A 15,223-nucleotide genomic window follows, 5' to 3' on the forward strand; every position below is an offset into this window, starting at 1 on the left:
TTAAACTAGTGATTACCCTATTTGGCATTGTGATTCAGTTTTAAGATGTTAATCATAACTGGAGAGTGAAGAACTGTTTTCTGAGACTAGGGGTCTGGTTGTGTGTGCATTTGCACTATTTGATCCTCCAAATGAAGAAACTGATATTTTAAAAAATGTGCCTCAAAATTCTGAAAGTGCTCTAAAACTCTTCTGGGACAATACCCTGTGTTATATAACCCTTTCCTTTGCCTAAAACTTTAAATCTGGACTACTGAACCTAAAAAAGAAGGCACTTATTTATAATGTTATAATAGAAATCAGCAGGAAAATGCAGTTATCTTTTCTACTGAATTTGCTAAAACATAAAGGAAAGTCATTTTGCTCTAACTTCTCTAGTCCAAACCCTGTTATTAAATTGTGTGTAAAGAATGGACAGTTTGAGGAAGCAAAAACATTAATGAAATGCGACTTACGTAATTGTCCCGTGAAAGGAACTACACTTTGTGCCGTAAGTGAGGGGCATAGTAGGAGTAACGTAGAGTTAAAATCATTTTCAGAGGCCTGCCTCCCAGCTTTATCATGTAATTCTATTAAGCAACATCTTGAAAGAGAGATATTACAAGTGTCAGTTAAACATTGCAATTTAAAAATGTTAATAGTAATACCAACACAAACCCATCCTGCTAAAAATCATTAAAGTACTACTCTAAGTCAGGAGTTCTCAGATGTTCACTCAATTTGTACTTGTGTGGACTGGGGCAGTCGAAAGATAGTAAAAGAGGTGGGCATTGTAATTACAATAGTAAATACCAACCAAATGCTTCTGAAAGTCGAGGAACCTCTTTCTTTAGGGTACCCAGTACTTTGAAATAAATTTCAAAAGAGACACATTCTGAAATTTTCTCATAGAAGCCTTAAATTCAAACTGATATAGAAAAAAGTAACAGAGTAAAATAACCAATTATGACTCATCTAGAGTTTCTTCACCCCTTTTGCTACTTCTCTGTTACCTTTCTTGTTCTTCCTTCCTCCATTTCTTTTCCTCTTCTTTTCTTTCATTATAAACATATTTATTAAATTTATAATTTGAAATTTGGATATCTAGCAGAAATTTGGAGCTATAGCAGTGAGTAAAACAAAGTCCCTTTCGTCATGGAGCAAATATTCTAGTGACAGAGATGGATATTAAATACACATAAACAAAATAGATATAAAATATTATGTCAGATAGTGTCAAGTCCTATAAAGAGAAGGAAAGCAGTGACAGGACAGAGAGTGACAGGGATGCTTTATTTTAGGTCAGGTAAGGAGGGAAGGCCTTTTGGAGGAGGCAGATATTTAAACAGAGACTTGTATGAAGTAAGGGAACAATCCAGGTATATCTGGGGTGTTCCGGCAGAAGAAACAGCAGGTGCAGATGCTCTGAAACGGGAGCAAGCTTGGCTCACTTCACTGTAAGCTTAGGAAATGAGTCCCTAAATTGCTACAGAAGTAGCTCAGCTCTGAGCCATTATTATAATTCATATAAGAAAATCTAGCTTATTGCTTTATAGTCACTGCTTTTAAAAAACCCAAAATGGTATTTCCCAGCTTGATAACAGCTTCTTATTCACTAGGCTGAGCTCTGAATATCATTTGACTATTTAAAAAAAAAATAAATCTACTTGCAAATGAAGAAGTTTTGCTACAATTAATTTTTTTTCATACCATAAACATGTACTGAGTACCTACTTACTACATGCCAGACACTGTTCTAGGCCTGGTAAGCAAACTGGGTGTATTTCTGCTCTCACAGAGGTTATATCTAGTGATGGGCTTTCAGTCTGTTTCAAAAAACGGTGTTCAAAAAGAGTTTTGGTGAGTGACAGCATCGTTGAAGTGCATCTGTAGTAAGATTTAAAGTGAGTAGTGAATGTTCGTATATAAAACTGTAGTAAGTTTGTTAAAAATCTGTTACATTATTTTAAAATTTCATTTATCCATTACTGTGTATAGTACACATACATAGTAGACATCTAGATGTGCGTGTTTGTGTTCAAAAAAGAGAAATTAGAGTAAGTAAGCTTGGCAGTACTAACCATATCCATGTAGGCATTTGAATCTGAAACTGTATTTTAAAAGAAAAAAGAGAACTGACAGTTTGGTTGGGTGGCGGGGGGGAATAAGAAAATGTACTAGGGGGGCATTATTAATGGGTTAGGAGAAGTAACAAATGAAAATCTGGAGGTGGGTAGATCAGTTAAAATTAGGTGCACCCACAAGTGACAGTATTAGGCCACAAAATTGGTAGTGGTGTAAACATAATAGGAATTCTGCTCTTCTAAAATAATCCAGAACTAGGTATTCTAGGATTGATATGGCTCTCCATGATGTTAGGGCTCTTTCTGTCTTGTTGCTCCACCAAACTCAGCATGTAACTTCCACTTTATGATCCAAGATGGCTGCTTGACTCCAGCCATCACATCTGCCTTCTAGCCAGTAAGAAGGAGGAGGGGTTGAAAATACGGATGCCCCTTCCCTTTAAGGACATTTATGGAAGTTGCCTGTGACATTTTGGCTCACATGCTACTGTTTAGCACTTAGTTACATGGACGCTCCTAGCTTTAAGAGAGGCTGAGAAATGTAGTCTTTACACGAACCAACATGTGCCCAGATGAAAGAAGATCTATTGTTAAGGAAGAAGGAGAGAATAAATATAGGAGACAACAAATAGTCCCTACCATAGTGGGAAAGAGTACAAGAAATGGGGCTTCCCTGGTGGCACAGTGGTTGAGAGTCCGCGTGCCGATGCAGGGGACACGGGTTCGTGCCCCGGTCCGGGAGGATCCTGTATGCCGCGGAGCGGCTGGGCCCGTGAGCCATGGCCGCTGGGCCTGTGCGTCCGGAGCCTGTGCTCCGCAACGGGAGAGGCCACAGCAGTGAGAGGCCCACGTACCGCAAAAAAAAAAAAAAAAAGAATACAAGAAATGAATTAATCGTGGTAATATATGGTTGTCAGATTAAAAGGCATAGAGAATATAAATTTTAATATGTAGAAAAATGTGGGCAGATAGTTGAGAGTACTCAGCACAGTTTATAAAGGACATAATGAACAGTATTTGGAAATTTCAATTTGATATGACTTGCAACTGGGATCCATTGTAGGCCTTGAAGAACAGAAGGGATGTTTAGCTTAGTCACAGAACTTAGCTTTCTTATTACTGAAAACAGCTGTTGGTGGGAGATAATTCTTACCGCTTTGTGTAGACATGAAGGAGATACAAATTGGAGGGAAGCTTTATAAGAGACAGTTATTTCAATCCAGGCATCCAGGACCTGATCTAGGGTTATGGAAATGAGGGAAAGGTAATGTTTAAGGACAGAATTTAGAAAGGAAATGGGTAGGTAGCTGATGTATTGGAGAAGAAAGGGAGAAATGGAAAATGACTCTAACATTTGAGTTAGAGAAAATGGAGGCAAGTGATGGTATCATACAGGTAAATTTCCATCAGAAGGAATTTAAAGACTCCTCTAAATAATTTAGTTATAATGAAATATAAAATTGAATGCATTGCTAGAAATCTGATACCCTGGCTTTAGGATCCAGAGCTGAAACAGCTGTGCCTCACTTCTTTGTGGTGAATTAGCAAGGGAAAAAAAGGTACTTTAGAGAAGGTGTTATACACACATCACTACTTCTACTTCTTTTTACCTGTTCCTGGATGTTTCCCCCATGTTAATTAATTCTAGTAGATAGCTTGGGTAGTTTTTGTTTAAATGATTTTGTTGTTCGAAGGAAGAGATGAGCTGAAGGATAATTGCAGCTTGATTGGTAAGGTAGAAAGCTATATAAAGCACAGTGGTAACTCAGCTTCTCTGAGCTGTAAGCATCAGACTTAGGTCCTTTCCTTAGAGGTAACAATTATAAAAACTATCACCAGAGACATTGCTTACAACTAGACCAGCAAAGCATGACCTCTGGGGATCATCCAGTCTTCCATAAAGAGCTCTTTACTGGCATTATTCTTTGCAATGGAACTTTACCTGTATTAGAGAAGGATAACTCTGGCGTATGGTAAATGTAATAACATTCTACATCATGGAAATATTTCCCTAAAAATGGTATATGAGTCCTGTTGGACCAAAAGTTAAACTTCAAAGTAGTTGTCATACTTTTTAAAAAACCTTTTCATGGATTTTAATATCATATTAGTTGGAAAGGATACCTCACAGAGAGCAACATACACAATAAACACATGGGAGAGGTTCAATAATGATATGAGATAGAAACCTGTATTTCAGTTAGTCTCTTTAATATTACTGATTGGAGGACAGGGCTGACCTCTTTTCACATCCTCTTAGCTTTCCCTTGTTTTGAACCCCATGATGTGGCTGATCAACAGCTTCTACTGTGGCTAGAAGTGTAGACTCTGCCATTTTCTTGTTCATTGGTGTTGCATTTTGGCATTATTTTCAATCTGGCATCATTTCACTATGTGAATCTCTAAACCATTTGTCCATCGGCGAAGATTATTTCAGCTAAAACTAGATCATATAATCCATAATGTCCTTTAATCAAGCACATGTATATGATCCTCCATCTTAAAACAAAACCTTCTCTTGACCCCATTATTCCCCTCCAATTATTACCCCATTTCTCTGTGCCCCTTTACATCTCAACTCTCAAAAAAACCCTGCTATGCTCAATTTCTCTTTTTCTGTTCGTTCTTGAACCCAGTCAGGCTTGAGTTCTTACCATCCTACCAAAATAACATTTGTCAAGATCACCATCTTACTGGAGAATTATCACACAGCTGCTAATCAGTTGTCATACTTTTATAAGCAAAACACCAGTGTTGATATTACTTCCCACAGTGAACTTGGTACTTAGAGAGTTGATGTAGAGTCATACTTGGTTGCCTTATCACATACAGTCTCAATGGCAGGGCTTATGGTACAAATGGTGGTTGCTACTAAAATATTTACATTGGTGAATGTTCAAGCAGTGTTTTTTTTTTTTTTTGCGGTACGCAGGCGTCTCACTGTTGTGGCCTCTCCCGTTGCGGAGCACAGGCTCCGGACGCACAGGCTCAGCGGCCATGGCTCACGGGCCCAGCTGCTCCGCAGCATGTGGGATCTTCCCGGACCGGGGCATGAACCCGCGTCCCCTGCATCGGCAGGCGGACTCTCAACCACTGCGCCACCAGGGAAACCCCTACTTGTTCATTTTTAAAAGTTAATTTTGTTAGGTAAATGACTTAGTTTACTTCTGTTACACCTAAAAGGACACTGTCAATACATAGCAGCAATGTCTATTAGATGCTAAATAATACATAGAACAATTTGGGTATTTATGGAGGGTTTCAACTCCAGAATGTGCTGTCACGTTGTTAATGTCTGATAGTTTGAACGTCAGTTTGATATCTCATCTGAGGAATATCAAAGGGTTCACCAGTTCTGCTCTGTGGTATTATCTAGTGATACAGGCTCAATGAGATCTATAGCTTCTCTCCAGATGGCTTCTGCCAAGTACCTACAGCCGTGGTATCTAAGCACTCATCTTCGAATGACTCAATAGCATCGTTTCCTGCAGCATCTTCGCTTTTTCCTTTGAGGTTTCTCATTCACATACTAGTCCTCCTTGACTGTGACTTCACAGTCTTGATTGATAAATAGCTTGTGATATACAAGGTACTTCATTTCCACTAAGGAACTAAATGTGTGAAGTGTGTTCTCCACCTCCACTTGCTTGTGAAAGCCCAGAAAGCAATGTTGTGTAATCACCTAATTTAATTAAGCACACCTCACTTCCAGTGTTGTGTTGATGCTAAAAAAAAATTTCTAAATGAATTTCTGTAGACTCAGTATATTCTAACTGCCTTCCTTCTTGCTCCATAAGATAATTTATTATAGGCTTATAACGTTTTAGCTACTCTAGGCTAAAATGCATCTCCAGATATGCAAGATATTTTTTTCTTTCACAATCCTTACTATTCTTCAGTTTTCCTCACACTTTACTTCACAATTGACTTCCTGAAATTTTTATTAATCTACTTCTGTGATGTCTAAAAGTTAAGTCCATATCATTTAAAGGATAATTTGTTGCTGAATGCTCAAAGAGTGATAATAAAGATAGTTCCTCATTAAATCACTTGAAAGTACATAGATGATCTAAGCCTCAAACTACTGCTGTTTGCCGGTATTACTTATAAAATCTCCAAGTCCAAAATAAGCTCATTTTAATTATTCATTTTCATGTGAAGTTACAAGAAAGTGAAAAGTTAGAGCCATAAATGCAAAGTTCTTATTCTTCAGCATCTTTGTCTTATATCATACTTGCTCCTTTTGCCCATGTAGTTCCTTCTGCTTGGAATACTTTCTCCCTCTGTATTTATCAGGATCCTAGCCATCCTTCAAAGCCTTCTTCACATTTTACTTCCTGTTTGAGGCTCTTTCTGATTACTCTGGTACACATTGATTTTTTTTCCTCCTTAGAATTTCTATTCCTAAAGTTAGTTATTTTAAGAAAGTTTGACCTGTAATTGTTCTCTTCTAATTTTTTCCTATAAGTCTGTATGTTAGACTTATCTCACTAGTCAGGCTATAAACTTTTTGAAGGCAAGGACCAGGCTCTTTTTCTTGTATAATTCCTGAAATGATTTTGAAAAATTATATGCCTCCTGACACATTTTTAACTGACATGTGAAATTTTGTCTTAAGTATAGTAAATGCAAAGGATATAATTCAAAATATTGACATTAAAGACAAAAGAAAAGAAAACAAGCAAAACTGTTTCATGAGTCTTTTAAGAGCATCTAAAGGAATATAAATACCATTGTGATTCATATCTGTAGTCATTCATTTGAAACAATACATGGTCTTCTTTAACTATTGGACATTGTACATCATTCCTTTTTCTCCTTGAAGTCATATTTCTATTCCACATCCCTCACAGAATTTTATCCTGAAAGTATGTTTATGCTTGAAAGTTGTCTCTATATAAAATATGTATATAAATGGAAATTATTTTTCTAAATTGTCTGTGACCAGAGGCTTTAAGTGGTAAAGTAGTTCTTCTAGATTGACTTACCGTTACAATTATTTTTAGTACACAGTCGATCAAAACCACATAAATGGGGGCTTCCCTTGTGGTGCAGTGGTTAAGAATACGCCTGCCAATGCAGGGGATATGGGTTCGAGCCCTGGTCCGGGAAGATCCCACATGCCACGGAGCAACTAAGCCCGTGCGCCACAACTACTGGGCCTGAGCTCTAGAGCCTGCGTGCCACAACTACTGAGCCCACGTGCCACAACTATTGAAGCCTGCTCGCCTAGAGCCTGTGCTCCGCAACAAGAGAAGCCACCGCGATGAGATGCCCATGCACCGCAACGAAGAGTAGCCCCGGCTTGACGCAACTAAAGAAAGCCCGTGTGCAGCAACGAAGACCCAATGCAGCCAAAAATAAATTAATTAATTAATTTAAAAAAAAAGAAACAACCACATAAATGTGGTTAAGTACTTATTAAACATAAAGAATAAAATTTTATTGGAAAGACATTTTTTATGAGCTACATGGAACTGTTCATTTACCCATATGTAAATATTACTTATTGCTTGAAATAAACAGGGTTCAGCATAAATTCTGTTTCTGTTTTACATTTTTAGAGATGTAAATGCTGAGAAGATTTGTTCACCTAAAATTGGGTGGGGAATAGAAGGTGTTTTATTATAGCAATGTCAATCAATTTTATGAATTCTTTCCAAATAATATGCCAAAAATTATATAGTGATTTATTATAAAAATGTTTTTCATCTCTTGTCAACTGTTAACTTGATTAGATCTTTCTTTAATGTTGTTGAAAGCAAAGGATTGGAAACACCCCACTTAGAAAAAGATTTGTTAAACAGTCATTGGGAGCAATTTATGTTCTCGATTTCTGGAAATAATACCAAAAACCTTTTGCTAAAATTTATCAAATGACTATTAATTATTCTGGTTACATTTTAATTTAGCCCAATATATTCAGAATGTGTGGGAGAAATAAAAACACTAATTGCAGTGTACCCGTCAATACAAAATCTTTTGAGAAAATGATTTTATTGTGTCATATGCTTTAAATGAATTTTCATCAAGTCTTCAGAACTGCAGATTTGTTTCATTCAATTATTGGAGAATATTCACCATATTTACCTAGTTGTCAAAGTCGGCCCTCGTTGTGAAAACAACCAGTAGAATCAGATTTAAAGTTTCTTTCAGAAAACATCTAACTTTATTTAAATAAACATGTAACCAGACATCACTCTGGTTGTATTCACACTCCTCAGTTTTCTTAAGATAAATAGCTAAGGCATGAAGACTTGCCCTAAGTATGTTGCGTTGGTGAAATAAGGTGCCCCTGCCTCTGATGCTTTCTCTGCTCTTCTGTCATGGGACTCTTCCTCAGGAATGATGCATTCTTCGACAGTACCGAGGGATGGAAAGCACAAGGACATTAGATGAAACTTATCAACTGTCCTGCTCCTCCACACTGTGATATATCTGAGTACCACACATCCTGGTGTGGACCAAAAGAACTGTTGCTTGTGCCATGCTTTGCGATTAAAAGAAATATATATAAGACAGGCCAAACTTTGAAGCTCTACTTTGGGTTTTTCATGCCTTGATTAAAGGAAGCTTCCCTATACCAGTCTTTTTTACTATTGTTTGGTGCCTTAGAGACAATTATGCTTGTATCTTAAGGGAAGATGCACCATAATAATATGGGTAAAGAAAATGTCTTTCTTTGTAAAGTGGGAGAAAATTGATTATGAAAGGGAAAGGGGAAAGAACCAGCCAGATGCTTCTACACAGTTACATTCTCAGGCAGATCAGTTTTTGGTAAGAATATATACAGAACTTGTGCATCTGGAAATTGAGTCCTTTAAAGCTATCTATGCCCATAAAGCTATCTATGTACTTAGACTTGGGAAGTCTTCAAGTACCCCCAGAGGTGTGCATATACCAGTTTGAAGATAGATTTCTTATGCTTTTTGTGGTCCCCAATAATATGCTGAACTATAGTTGCTGCTAATACTTTTGTTTACATAGTAATTAACATAGGAAGGAAAGTGATATTAAGACTACAAAAACATTAATTCAGCAAAAATATATAAACAGATATATCAGCTTATCTTCATTGGCGTTTCTTTTTTGTTTAAATTTTAAAATTTTGTTTAAAAGTTTCTTTTTATAAAATAATCTATACATTTCTGACTAATTTTGCCTAGAACACATGAAATTCACACTGCAGTAATAAAGTTCTTTTAAATATTATTAGAATAATTATAATTGTCATTCCTGCTTTGCTAAAATTTCATTTGAGTAATTTTCATTTTCAAACTCTATTTTCTACACTATATTATACTTTATTTTTAAAAATGTTTCAAATAATAAAACTTAAAATTGAATCATTGATGGGAGAAAGGGCTAGAATTGAATTTGTATTTTTAAAATCTGTCTGAACTTGTCAATTATGATAAAGGGATATATTAAATGATTAATATTCATAGGTAACCATTGGCACATGATGTATATTTTGTAGACAAAATGGATCTTCAGAAGTGATTAACTTAAAAATTGTGAGCTAATGTGAAAACATTACCATTTTCTGTCAAAGTAAAATCTTAGCTTTATGTTGTTGACAGAAAACACTTCCAAGGCCAGATTGAAGCAAGAGCAGTGTCAAGACATTCAGTTGCCTAACAGAACTGTGTTGTCTCAGGAAACACTACCCCTCAAGATTAATGCTTGGAAATCAACAGAGGTAAGTCATTATAGTAGTTTCCTATTGCTGCTCTAACAAATTACCACAAACTTAGTGCCTTAAATCAACACAAATGTAGTATTTTAGAGTTCTATGTGTTAGAAGTCTGACCCAGGTCTCACTGTCCCGGAATCAAGGTGTCTGCAGGGCTGTATTCCTTTCTGGAGGCCCTATGGGAGAATTTGTTTTCTTGCTTTTTCCAGCTTCGTGTGTTCTAAAAGAAACTGTGCTTGTCTTTTAACTTTGTTTTTGATGTCTTCTGTTATACAGAATTTTAAATAAGAATAAGGTTAAATTAAAGTTTTCCTTTATAGTTCATGCTTTTTAAAATCTTATTTAAGAAATTCTTTTTTTTAATCCTAATATAATAAAGGTGTCTTATTTTTTCTTCCAATGTTCAAATTTTATGCCCTCTAGAATTTTACTATATAGTGTAAGATAGGGGTCTTATCTTATTTGTCCCCCTGTGGATAAGCAATATTTAATTTTTTGAACAGTCCATCTTTCTCTATGCATTTAAAAAAGGTTTTTACTGCAAAATAATTATAGACTTACAGGATGTTGCAGAAACAGTACAGAGTCCCATGTACCCTTCACCCAGCTTTCCCCTGTGTTGACTTCTATATAGCTGTAGTACAATATCAAAATCAGGAAATAAACGTTGGCATGTTATGCTAACTAGACTACAGACCTTATTCAGTTTTCAAATTTTCAATTCGTATTCATTTTTTAACCTGCATTGTGTGTGTATGTGTGTGGGTTCTATGTAATTTCATCCTAAGTATAGATTCCTATAAACCAGCACCAAAATCAAGATACAGAACTGTTCTGTCACCACAAAAGAAGTTCTTCATGCTATTCACCCCATCCCACTCCTCCCAACCCCATATATGGGCAACCACTAATCTTTTCTCCATCTCTATTGTTTTGTTATTTCTAGAATGTTGTGTAAATGGACTCAGACTATACGTAACTTTTTGAGATAAATTTTTTTTTTTCACTCAGCGTAATGCTCTTGAGATCCACTCAGGTTGTTGCATGAATAGTAATTCATGCCTTTTTATTGTTAAGTAGCATCCCATAGTATAGATGTACCAGAGTTTATTCAACCATTCACCCACTGAAGGTTGGTTGAGTGTTTCCAGTTTGGGGCTGTTTATGAATAAAGCTGCTGTGAACATCTGTGTACAGGTTTTTGTATGTGAAGTTTTCATATATCTGGGATAAATGTCCAAGAGTGCGCTTGCTGGATTGCATGGTAAGTGCATACTAAGTTTTTTAAGAAACTGTCAAACGGTTTTCCAGTGTGGCTGTACCATCTTACATCCACCAGCAGTGTATGAGAGATCCAGTTTCTCTGCATCCTCACCCACTTTTGGTATTACCACTATTTTTATTTTAGTTATTCTACTAGGTTTCTGGTGAGATCTCATTGTGGTTTTAATTTGTGTTTCCCAAATGGCTAATGATATTGAACATCTTTTTATGTGCTTATTTGTGCCATCATAACTTCTCTTTGGTTAAATATATATATTCATATTTTTTGACCATTTTCTAATTAGGTTGTTTTTTACCATTGAGTTTTGGGAATTCTTCATTTATTCTGGATTCAAGTCCTTTGTCAGAGAGGTGACCTGCATATATTTTCTTCCAGTCTGTGGCTTGTCTTTTCTTTTTAACAGTATCTTAACAGAGCAACAGTTTTAAATTTTGGTGAAGTCCAGTTTATCAATTTTTTGTTTTGTGGATCGTGCTTTTGGTGTTATATCTAAGAACTCTTTGTCTAACCCAAGGTTGTGTAGATTTTCTCCTAAAAGCTTTATAGTATCATGCTTTACATTTAGGTGTCTGATTTATTTTGATTTAATTTTTGTATAAGATGTGAAGTATAGGTTGAGGTTTAAAAAAAAAATTTCTTTTCCCTACAGATATCCAATTGTTTCAACACCATTGTTGAAAAGACTTAAATTTTACTCTAATATGCTTAAGTGTGATTTTCCTTCTCTCTCTTCTTTGTCACCCAATGAGACTTTCCAGTGGGAGGTCTTTCATCTTTATTTAATTCTGAGACAGTTATCTCTGGTTCAAATATTTCTTACTTTATTTTTATTTTCTCTCTTTCTTATCTGGGCTCTTCTTATCTGGATATTAGTAATTCTCTTTCTGATCTTCCAGTTTAATAATTTGTTCTCAGCTATGTTCATTCCACTGTTTATCCCATCTGTGTTCTCTATTTCAACATTCTGTTTTTACATTTGATATTTAATATTTCTATTTCATTCTTTTCATTGTGTTTTTTTCCTGTTTCATATTGCTTATCCCTTTCCTTATTTATTTTAGTATGTATATTAAGTTTATTTTAAATTCTTGGTCCATCTTTTCTAATATCTGTGCTTCTGAAAAAACCTGTAATTCAGGTTTTTTTAAATAGTTTTGATCCCCAAATGACTGGTTACCCCTCGGGGTTATGGCTGCTCTGTCTAGGATTGCTAGCGGTCGGACCTTAGTCTGTGTCAGCCCTATCAGCTTAAGTGGAATGTAGGGGAAGTGGACTCTACAGTGGAGAGCACCTCTCTCCCCTCCCCTCTCCCTCCAAGAATACCAGAGTTAATCATTCCTCACTCTGGGGATCAATGCCTCACATTAAATCTTTATCCTTAGCACCCCAAGAAGAAGCAGCTTTAGAGGGAGACACTCCTTAAATTGTAAACCACCTGCCCTGGGGGATTGGAAAAGGAAGTGTGAAGAAGCCTCTTCTCAAGCCTACCTAGTCAGTCCCCACTGAGTGTTCTTACCTCCTCAGGGCTTCTGCACTCGCCAGAAGCACCCCCTCCCAAGTTTAGCTCTCTGACTCACAACAGGTGCGCAGGCAGGTTCCAAGGCAGTGAGTGGGCAGTAATTCCACCAACTCCTTCCTTATTTTATTCAACCATTACACAGGCCACCTTCTGCCCCAGGCTAAAGCCAACTAGACACCCTCACCCCCCTCACACACAAACATACCAGTTCAGAATAGCCACGCCATCTCCCCTGCGGCCCCTCATGGTTTTCTTCTCATTTAAAAAAAAAATTTTACTGGGTTATAGTTGATTTACAATGTTGTATTAGTTTCAGGTGTACAGCAAAGTGAATCTGTTATACATGTACATGTATCCAACTCTTTTTTAAGATTCTTTTCCCATATAGGCCATTACAGAGTATTGAGTAGAGCTCCCTGTGCTGTACAGTAGGTCCTTATTCATTATCTATTTTATATATAGTAGTGTGTGTGTGTGTGTGTGTGTGTGTGTCAATCCCAGTCTTCCGATTTACCCTTCCCCCCTTCCTCCCCAGTTAACCATAAGTTTATTTTCTACATCTGTAACTCTATTTCTGTTTTGTAGATAAGTTCATTTGTAGCCTTTTTTTTAGATTCCACATATAAGCGATATCATATGATATTTGCCTTCCTCTGTCTGACGTCACTTAGTATGACAATCTTTAGGTCCATCCATGTTGCTGCAAATGGCATTATTTTGTTCTTTTTTATGGCTGAGTAATATTCCATTGTACTGTATGTATGTATGTACGACATCTTCTTTATCCATTCCGCTGTTGATGGACATTTAGGTTGCTTCCATGTCCTGGCTATTGTAAATAGTGCTGCAGTGAACATTGGGGTACATGTATCTTTTCAAATTATGGTTTTCTCTGGATAAATGCCCAGGAGTGGGATTTCAAGATCATATGTTTTTAGTTTTAGTTTTCTAAGGACACTCCTGGTTACTGTACCAGTGTAGGAGTACACTGTAGCGTAGGAGGGTTCCCTTTTCTCCACACCCTCTCCAGCATTTATTGTTTGTAGATTTTTTTTTTTTTTTTTTTTTTTTTTTTTTGCGGTATGCGGGCCTCTCACTGTTGTGGCCTCCCCCGTTGCGGAGCACAGGCTCCGGACGCGCAGGCTCCAGACGCGCAGGCTCAGCGGCCATGGCTCACGGGCCCAGCCGCTCCGCGGCATATGGGATCCTCCCAGACCGGGGCACGAACCCGTATCCCCTGCATCAGCAGGCGGACTCTCAACCACTTGCGCCACCAGGGAGGCCCTGTTTGTAGATTTTTGATGATTGTCATTCTGACCAGTGTGAGGTGATACTTCATTGTAGTTTTGATTTGCATTTCTCTAATAATTAGTGATGTTGAGCATCTTTTCATGTGCTTTTTAACCATCTGTATGTCTTCTTTGGAGAAATGTCTATTTAGATCTTCCTCCCATATACCTAGGAATAAACCTACCTAAGGAGGCAAAAGACCTATACTCAGAAAACTATAAGATACTGATGAAAGAAATAAAAGATGACACAAACAGATGGAGAGATATACCATGTTCTTGGATTGGAAAAATCAATATTGTGAAAATGACTATACTACCCAAAGCAATCTACAGATTCAGTGCAATCCTTATGAAATTACCAATGGCATTTTTCACAGAATTAGAACAAAAAATTCTTCTCATTTTGATGTCGTCCCTTTATAGTATCTCCAAGCTTGATCCTGAGGGAGGGGGCCACTGAATCAGAACTGGAACCTGCTCTGTTCTTCAGTGTCCTCTGACCTTCCCAGGCATGCACCTACTTACTCCTATTTGTACTTTCACATAAGAACACACATCTTTAATTCTGGCATGTATAGCTCCTCAAATAATATATTTTTCTCTATTTCCTTGATATTTTTTTTCTGCTTAATTTCTTTTAGGTATATATTGGGCCACTTAATCTCTCATTTTCTATGTCTTTCAACTGCTTTATTTTATTAAAATTTTTATTGAAATATAGTTAATGTGCAATATTACATTAGTTTCAGCTATACTACATAGTGATTTGACATTTGCATACATTATGAAATAGTCACCGTGTTAAGTCTAGTAACCGTCTGTCCCCAACAACTGCTTTTAAAAGTAGATTTTTGTAAAAAAAATAAAAAAGAAAAATGGTCATGAAGAACCTAGGGGCAGGACAGGAATAAAGATGCAGACCTACTAGAGAATGGACTCGAGGATATGGGGAGGGGGAAGGGTAAGCTGGGGCAAAGTGAGAGAGTGGCATGGACATATATATACACTACCAAACGTAAAACTGATAGCTAGTGGGAAGCTGCCACACAGCACAGGGAGATCAGCTCAGTGCTTTGTGACCACCTAGAGGGGTGGGATAGGGAGGGTGGGAGGGAGGGAGACGCAAGAGGGAAGAGATATGGGGATACATGTATGTGTATAGCTGATTCACTTTGTTATAAAGCAGAAACTAACACACCATTGTAAAGCAATTATACTCCAATAAAGATGTTAAAAAAAAAAACTTTAAAAAAAAGTAGTTTTTTGTTTCATTATGTCTCCATGCTGTATTTTAGGTAATTAATCAGAACCATCTTCCAGTTCATTTTCTTCTCCTTTCACCTCTGTCCACTCTAGAATTTTCCCTGC

At 36.9% G+C, this 15,223-nt stretch overlaps 1 protein-coding gene across 1 annotated transcript in view; it reads left to right on the top strand.

Annotated features, from left to right (window-relative positions):
* ENTHD1 (ENTH domain containing 1) overlaps positions 1 to 15,223 on the top strand; it is a 93,243-nt gene that overhangs the window by 16,866 nt on the left and 61,154 nt on the right. Inside the window, exon 3 of the mRNA XM_060113950.1 lies at positions 9,647 to 9,765. Within this exon, the coding sequence (XP_059969933.1) occupies positions 9,647 to 9,765 (119 nt within the window). The remainder of the gene's footprint in view (positions 1 to 9,646; positions 9,766 to 15,223) is intronic.

The sequence above is a fragment of the Mesoplodon densirostris genome, chromosome 11 (genome assembly GCF_025265405.1).
Source record: "Mesoplodon densirostris isolate mMesDen1 chromosome 11, mMesDen1 primary haplotype, whole genome shotgun sequence".
Classification (NCBI taxonomy): Eukaryota; Metazoa; Chordata; class Mammalia; order Artiodactyla; family Ziphiidae; genus Mesoplodon; species Mesoplodon densirostris.